At 59.4% G+C, this 8,461-nt stretch overlaps 1 protein-coding gene across 1 annotated transcript; it reads left to right on the plus strand.

Annotated features, from left to right (window-relative positions):
- The first annotated feature begins 1,328 nt into the window (after positions 1 to 1,328).
- Positions 1,329 to 4,363, plus strand: TLNRD1 (talin rod domain containing 1). Its single transcript, XM_060617501.3, has one exon. The coding sequence runs from the start codon at positions 2,610 to 2,612 to the stop codon at positions 3,699 to 3,701; it is 1,092 nt and encodes a 363-aa protein (XP_060473484.1). The 5' UTR covers positions 1,329 to 2,609; the 3' UTR covers positions 3,702 to 4,363.
- Positions 4,364 to 8,461: the final 4,098 nt, after the last annotated feature.

Consider the following 8,461-nt stretch of genomic DNA (forward strand, 5'->3'; position numbering starts at 1 on the left):
ACCAGTTTCGTTGGCCTTGGTTTGCAAAACAAGTGGGTCCGGCTAGATTCTAGAAGGTATCTAAGGACACTCTGTGTTATAAGTAGGGTGACTATACCCATTCAGGTTCGTATCCGTTGTTCTTGGTTAATTTTTAAAGTAATGTATTTCACAATTCACTCTCAGAGAAGCCTCAGTTTGGATAAGTTGCAAGGTCATCTTAGTTATAAGTAACCTTAACTGGCTGGCTGGAAAAAAAAAAAAAAAAAAGGTGACCCCGAGGTCCCAGGAAGGGACAGAGGAACAAACATTTCCGTTGGCGGACACACCCAGCTTGCGAGGGGCTGGGCATCTGGGGGGCCCTGGGCTGGGAGGGAGCCCAGGTGCCTGAACCGCTTCCTGACCAGCCAGGTCTGGGTAAGATGAAAACAGGTTGGGGTGGGCTCCTCGCCCGGCCACTGGCTGTCCTCCTGTCCTTAGGGAGGCTCTTGAGCCATCAGACCATCGGTTCCTTATCTGTAAAACGGGACGGCAACGTTCCCCCCGAAAGGCTGTTCGTCTTCCTTCACAGGGGCCACTACGACCCCATCACGGAGCGGAAGGCGTCCTCGTTAGGAGAGGGTCTAGCCTCTACGGCTGGCGAGCCAGGCCCTCCAGCAGTCGGTGCACGCCATCTGATCTCGAGACGAGACCACGGCCACTTGCGGGGAGAGCTCGCACTGGGTCACACAACTCCTACACGGCCCGAGAGAGAGTGCCCGTAGGAAGTCCGGCGCAAAGACCGCGATCCAACCACACAGCCAACCCCCCACCCCCACCCCGGCTCCTCTCCGACTCCCCGGCCGGCGCCCTCGGCGCCCCGGGGAGGAGGGGCACGCACAACAAAGGGCAGGGCGACGTCTGGCCCAGCCGGCCCGGGTCCCGCGGAGCGCGCAGCCAGGCCCCCGGCGCGTCTCCAGGGGACGCCCTCCTCCCTGCGGCGCCCAAACAGTCCCCTTCGAGACTCGCCCACTCGGCGGGCGGGAAGCGTGCAGCCCCGGGGCCGGCCCAGGGCGCCCGTCAGGCCGCCGGCGGCCGCGCCCCGGGTCCCCGCCCGGGCCGTGCCCCCGGACGACCCACCCCCGCCCCCCACCCCCGCGGGACCCCCGGCCCGCCCCCACCCCCGCGGGATCCCCGGCCCAGCGCCCGCGGCGGGCGCGCTGGGCGGCGGCGTCCCCCCGCAGCCACCCAGCTTCCCGGGGGAGGAGCAGCGCATCGCGCGAGCATCCGGGAGCGGCGGAGGGGGCGGGAGGAAGGGCGAGAGGAGGAAGCGGGATTTAAACGAAAGGCGGTGACGCCACACAAAAGATTTCTATAGGCTCCGGGGAGGTGACGGCCGGGCGGCGGCGGCGGCGAGCCCGGGGGCGAGGCGCGGACGCGGAGGGGAGCAGGCTCGGGCGGCCCCGGCAGGGCGGCGGCGGCGCTCGCACGGCCCGCGCGGGCACGGGAGGCGGCCCCCGCCCTTTTCCTTTCGGTTTCTCCCGGCTCGCTCGGAAGTTGGCGGCTGACGGAAATGGCAGGAGCCGGGGCCCGGGCGGGCGGCCGCGGCGCCGCGGGGACCTTCTGAGTTGGCGCGGCCGCCGGGGAGACGCGCGCCGGGCGTCCGATGCGCAGGGCCCGGGGGCTCGGGAGAGCGCAGCCGCCGCGGGCCCCAGGCGACCAGGCGACCGGGATGGACTCGCGCCCGCGGCCGGCGGCCGGCCTCGGGGCGCGCGGTCGGGGAGGGCGTGCCGCCTCGGCGCCGGGCCGCGCGCTGTGAGCCGGCGAGGCGGGAAGGGGCGGCCGCGGCGGCCGGCGCGCCCGGGCGTGGCGGGCGGGCGAGCGCGCGAGCGGGGCGGCCGCTGTGCGCAATCAGTGCAGGCTCCCGCCCGACTCTGACTCCAGCTCCGGCCACACCCTCGGCCCTGCCGCCGCCGCCGCCGCCGCCGCCGCCGCCGCCGCGTCCCGAGACCGGGCGGCGGGAGATGCGCGCCCCACCGCGCCGGCCCCGGCCGCCGTCGCGGGCAAGTGCCGCCCGGCGGGGTCGGGGCGCCTGAAGCCCACGTGCGCCGCCGAGCCCGAGGAGGCTGACAGCAGAGCCCGCCCGAGCCGCCGCCCGCGCTCCTCCCCGAGGAAGAGATTTTGATTTCAAAGAAAGGAAGGAAGGAAGGACACCTCCCAGCTCTCCCCCCCCCCCCACTCCCGCCCTCCCGCTCCGGCGGCCGGGCCGGGCCATGCCCAGGAAGGCGGCGGCAGCGGCGGCCCAGCAGAAGGGACTTTCCTGGCAGCCCGGCGACGAGGAGCGCGCTCCGTGAGTCTGGCCGTGCCCCGGTTCATGGTTCCCGCAAGCCCTCCAGGAGGCCGAACGCCGCAGCCCCTCCCCGCGCCCCGGAGAGCCTCCTGCGTCCTCTGGCCCTCGGGCCCGCCCCGCGCCGCCCGGGCCCCGGCCGCCGCAGCCCAGCGCCTTCCGCCCGGCGCGGTGGATGGCATGATGGTGCGGGGAAGGCACCGCGGTCCTGGCCAGCCGAGTCGCGACGGCCGCGGGGGCGGCGGCAGTGGCAGCGGCGGCGGTAGCGGGCTCCCCAGCGGCATGCCAGTGCCCCCCGGGCGCGATGGCTAGCGGCAGCGCCGGGAAGCCCGCTGGCGAGGCCGCTTCTCCGGCTCCTGCGAGCGCCGTCGGGGGGGCCTGCTCGCAGCCGCGGAAGAGGCTGGTGTCCGTCTGCGACCACTGCAAGGGCAAGATGCAGCTGGTGGCCGACCTGCTGCTGCTGTCGAGCGAGGCGCGGCCCGTGCTCTTCGAGGGCCCCGCCTCCTCCTGCGCCGGCGCCGCCGAGTCCTTCGAGCAGTGCCGGGACACGATCATCGCGCGCACCAAGGGGCTCTCCATCCTCACCCACGACGTGCAGAGCCAGCTCAACATGGGCCGCTTCGGGGAGGCGGGGGACAGCCTGGTGGAGCTGGGCGACCTGGTGGTGTCGCTGACCGAGTGCTCCGCCCACGCGGCCTACCTGGCGGCCGTGGCCACGCCGGGCGCGCAGCCCGCGCAGCCGGGCCTGGTGGACCGCTACCGCGTGACGCGCTGCCGCCACGAGGTGGAGCAGGGCTGCGCCGTGCTGCGCGCCACCCCGCTGGCCGACATGACGCCGCAGCTGCTGCTGGAGGTGTCCCAGGGCCTGTCGCGCAACCTCAAGTTCCTGACGGACGCGTGCGCCCTGGCCAGCGACAAGTCCCGGGACCGCTTCTCCCGCGAGCAGTTCAAGCTGGGCGTCAAGTGCATGAGCACCAGCGCGTCGGCGCTGCTGGCCTGCGTGCGCGAGGTGAAGGCGGCGCCCAGCGAGCTGGCCCGCAGCCGCTGCGCGCTCTTCAGCGGGCCGCTGGTGCAGGCCGTGAGCGCCCTGGTGGGCTTCGCCACCGAGCCGCAGTTCCTGGGTCGCGCGGCGGCCGTGAGCGCCGAGGGCAAGGCGGTGCAGACCGCCATCCTGGGCGGCGCCATGAGCGTGGTGTCGGCCTGCGTGCTCCTGACCCAGTGCCTCAGGGATCTGGCGCAGCACCCCGACGGGGGCGCCAAGATGTCGGACCACAGGGAGAGGCTGAGGAACTCGGCCTGCGCCGTGTCTGAAGGCTGCACCCTGCTATCTCAGGCTTTACGGGAGAGGTCTTCGCCCAGGACTTTACCGCCAGTGAATTCCAATTCTGTGAATTAGCACCCCCGCCCCGCGCCCCTTCGCCCTCCCCCCCCCCCCCCCACTAGAGGAAGATACTCACTCTCTGCCCCTCTCCATTTATACCAAAGAAATCCCAGGGGAAGCCCCTCCCCCACGGCAGACGCTCGGAAAGAACCTTCCAGAGAGCTGGGGGCCCCTCCCGCCGCAGCACCCACCTGCGCGCACGCAGCAGGGACCGCGAGGTGGCGCGCCCGCCCCCGCCCCCGGCTCCTGTCCCGGAGCTCCGCCCCTCAATTTTCTAACCAATCGGGCAGGAAGGAGGTCATGGGTTCGTTTCTTTTTTTGGCCCGTTTTTTTTTTTTTTTTTTTCCGTTTTGTTTTGATTTTTCCTAATTAAAAGAAAGGTTACCTCAGTTTCACTCCTTAGACATGGATGTAGCTATCTTTTTTTTTTTTTTTTGTATGCTGTTATTTTTTTTAAGCAAATCGTGTTGGATTAGGCGTATACTTGGTGTGGAAAGAGTATGACATTGCCATGTGATTTGCAAATGGGGGGGAAAGCTACTGTGAGTGTGTGTTTTATTTTTTAATTTACACTATAGAGTGATTTCCCCCCTCCTTCCCCCCTCCCCCCAATGTCAAGTTTTTACCGTGCATGTACTGGAGTATTTATTTCATCTATTAAAATGTTATGTTTCTCAGATGGCCTTTGGCAGTTATTGTTGATGTTCGATCGCTGTGACGTTGCACTCTGCACGCGCTCTCTGGAAGGGCGCCCCGGAGACTGTGCTTCGGGAGCAGTGCCTCCGGTCCTCAGCCCCGTCTCCTTTTTCCTGGAGAGTCACCGCTTTGAGCAGCCTGGAATTCAAGAAGAGAGCACGGTGTGACACTGTCGATGCAAAGCACGTGTCACAGGCGTGGGTGCGGGGGCTGGGCTGTCGGTGGGGTTTTGTCTTGCCTCTGGTTTCTCCTGGAACGTAAGTCAGCCCCCTTCGTCTCCCACCCCTTTCTGCCCTGATGAACACTGGTTCAGGCTGACCCTGGTCTGAGTGGTATTCTGCCCGTCTCTTTCAGATTAAGGGTCTCCCTAATCCTGCGTGGTACCCCACCCTCCTCGGGTCGGAGGGTCCGTGCAGTGCAGCTGTCGAAGTAGACCAAGTTCTTTCCAGGAGAGCGTGGAGCCTCATTTACGTAGGCGGGTCTATTCGGACAAGATCCGGTGATGTCAGGAGAAAGTACAGAGGGATCTGGACTGTAATAGAGGGAGAAGTGTTGGGGGGGGGGGGGAGGGAGCGTGGAGAACTTTCTAGAGCCGCAGCATAGTTGCAGGCAAAGGGCTGATTTGGGTGACCTTGTCTCAAGATCTGCCCTGGTTGATTCTGCGTTGGAAGAATCTCCGTCAGTTGAAGTTTGGAGTTATTTTGAGGTGGTTTGTCCTCTCTGCAGACACGCTAAGAAAACATCGGGGAGGGAGGGGTGTTACAGTTTTGCTGAACCCAGTTAAGTTTTGGACATTTCCCCACGGAAAGTGTAACATGTTTATTTGCAGCGCCTGTCCTGGAGAGCCACACGGATGAGAAGTCATACATGCTTTAAATTTGCTCCGTTTACACTTTTCTTGGCATTTGTTGTGCCTCAACCTTTGTAGTTCCCGCGGATCTGAGAAGAAAGACTTTCTCACCGTAATATGTTAGAAAGTCCTTTTGACGACTGTTTTACTTGAATAGCTGTGTTTGTTCCTGGGACATCATGCTCGGCGTGTAAACCCGTGTTGGGTAAGACTAGGATCGTGTAACTGCTCTGAATTCGATGTTTGGAAAAGTCTTAAAATGGTAGTACACATACACGTTTCTTAAAAAACAGTCAAGGGAGCTCTTGGCTTTCTCCTGGGTCCTGGTAGATTTACACGTTTAAAGTGTGTAAAAACTGAAAATGACCTTGAGAATGTTTTTTCCTGTCCCCCTGCCCTTCTTTAAGTCTGGGTCAGCCAGGTTCCGGAAGTATTTGCGGGGAGGAATCTTAACCCGTGTGCCAACGACCATCCTGCTTGCCTATAGGAATGGCTACTTTTATTTATGTACAGAAGTTATTGTAGAGTCTCTAATTATCTGCTTCCTTTAGCCTAGGCAGGTCACAGAGAGCAAACTGAAAAGAGCAAGGTAAAACAAAACTAGGGCCAGGAACCCGTTAAGTTTGGTGTTTGATTCAGACAAAGATAATTGCCAGTTGTTGCTTGGGCTCATTCCGTACAGAAGCAATTTTCAGGACACCGCATGCCAAAAAAACCCTCGCTTTCTCTATCTACTTGGATGAAGTTAACTAGCCTGCCAGCAAATCAATTTTAAGGCTTCTTTTTGTCCTAGCCACCTGGTGGTGTCCCTTTACATTTCTGTATATGAAAGGTGTCCTGCAATATTCAAAATCTCTGTCCTCTGAAGTGGTTAAAAGTTTCACTGGTGTCTTAACGTCCTCCCTTCCCCTCCTTCTGTCTCTAAGATAAGTTTGGGATTTTTCTTCCAGCAGGTGGCTCGAAATGAATTCTTGTATTTTGTTCAGCAGGTTCTCAGGAAACCAGAACAAGGAACACAGTGCATCTCTGTGTCTGTGCTGCTTCTGTAGGCGAGGGCCTCTTGTCATCTCAGCTTTCAGTGCACCAGCTTGCTAAACTTGTTTTTAAAATAGGCCTGATTTTTAAAAAAGGAACATCTCAGACCTAGTTCATTGGGTTTAACGAGGTCAGCAGAGATCACTGGTGTTCCAGGACCAAAATCAGAGTGGCCTGGTTTTGTTTTGTTTTGTTTTAATTAGACCACATTAGAGTTCACTTAAGACCTCATCCTTGGGCTGTTTTGACATCCAAGGGCACGTTTTCTTACCCAGGATTAATGGGGCCATCCTGACCGGGGATGTTGAAAACCTTCCTTTGGATCTTCGGGAGAGAAGGAAATCATTATGCCTAAAGTCTTAGAACAAAAGCCATTATTTATGACGGTCAAGGCAAATAAGCGGGACAAAAGGCTTTCCAACACAAGACTTAACCCGAAAAAAAAGCTGTCTTTCCTTGGCTGGTTTAAGCATGGCCTCGTCCTAGTATTCATTCCGGGTCGATGTGAGGAACTAGAGAAATTGTGTGTGTGGTGTGTGTGTTCTCCCCGACTTCAGTTTCTTTCCTCCCACCCCCCCTTTCTCCTAATTTAGGGGAGATGTTTCTCAGGAAAATCTAAAGACTATGATTACGGAAGCAGCGGTGACATCTGATTGGTTATCCCGTGAACACTTTTTTTAAAAGCTGGCATCTAGGGATCTAGAACACTTAACAGTTTGAAACAGCTAATTTTAACAGAAACACCTGTTTCTCGGAAGGTTGGTGGCTATGGTAACGTGCAGATCAGGCAGAGGATTTGAAGAGCGCCAGCAGCAGCCCCTTCTGTGCAGAGAGCTCGGAGTTAGGGAGTTAATCCGCAATGCCGCCCCCCCCTCCCCTCCCTGCACTTCGTCCTGCGGGGCTGCATCTTGGGTCCGGCACCATCTCTGGGTTTCCGAGGGGGACGCAGATATTTGTGTGCTCTCCCAGCAAATTCTTGTCTCGATGAAACATTTCGTTTTTGCCCGAGCACGCGTGAAATGAATTGACCTGTCTTACCCGAGTAGGGTCCTTCTTTTTGGGGTCCTTCGGACCGGTGAGTTGTGTGTGCGTTTCCGCTGTAGCGGGAGGAGGCTCAGAGGCCGACTGGAGAGTGTCTGGGAAAAGTGGTACTAGTGTCTGTGATTGGGATGGATTTCGTTTACAGGTCCCAGTTTACGGGTCACGGGCTGTCATGCCTGGGACACGTGTAATTGGCTTTCAAAGTGCAAGTGTATATAGGCGAGCAGGAAAATGTTTCTGGCAGTGAAAGTTAGAACAGGCATTCGTTCGGCAAATACTTGGGGGCGAGCGGTGCGTGCCAGGCCCGGTGCTGGGCGCCGGGGTGCGGCTGTATGGGAGACGTGGTGCCTCCCCCTTGCGTAGACTGTGCTGCGGGCCATGTCTGGGGACCCCGGCAGTGGCCTTATCAGCACCTTTCTGCGCCCTCCCTCCGGCCCGATCCATCGGAAACCCTGGGGGTAGAGCGTCTGAATTTTGTCCCGCGAGGTGATTCTGATGCACACGCAGCCTGGACAACCACCGGTCTGCAGACCCTGCTGGTGTCTTTTTATTCCCGGCCAGACTCCGTGAGACCGGAGTGCTTCTGTATCAGGAGGGAGCTGCATTTCTGCAAGTTTCTTGTTTGCTCAGGTGTTTTTTTTTTTTCTTTTTTGTTTTGTTTTGTTTTTTTCCCTTCCTGGATATTTTGAGCCCGATTCTTCCGATAGAGAAGATAATTTAGTCCAAATTTAGTTCCAAACTGGCAGGGTTTTCTTTTGCTGTGTGTGTCGGGGCGTGTTTACGAGGACAGAGTTCTTCCCTTCCTCCGACCCCCCTTGGAGAGGAGCTGAAGTCTAGGATAGTAAACGGGCAAATCAGCTTTCTGTGTTTTTGCATGTTGCCGACTCTCGTCCTAGAAAACTAGAGCCTGGCAGACACCGTAATTAAAAATCAACCCTTGAGCTCTTGGGCTGCCCGAGAAAGGACACTTTGCTACTGAGTTTAAAGTACTCTGTTCAGAACCAAAGGAACCATGCAGACTTTCTCCAAAGCCCACGGTAGGGACGCTCACCCCTGCAGTGCACTCAGGAATGTGTCCTACCAGAGCTGTCCTGCACCAAGAACTGGGGTGACCTCTCAGAGCCACGCTCCTCATGAGGGTGGCCCCGGGGGC

The sequence above is a fragment of the Panthera onca genome, chromosome B3 (assembly GCF_046562875.1).
Source record: "Panthera onca isolate mPanOnc1 chromosome B3, mPanOnc1 haplotype 2, whole genome shotgun sequence".
Taxonomy (NCBI): Eukaryota; Metazoa; Chordata; class Mammalia; order Carnivora; family Felidae; genus Panthera; species Panthera onca.

What these genes read in the sequence shown, in the direction of transcription:
- TLNRD1 (XM_060617501.3), top strand. Translation starts at nt 2,610, where the DNA reads ATGGCTAGCGGCAGCGCCGGGAAGCCCGCTGGCGAGGCCGCTTCTCCG.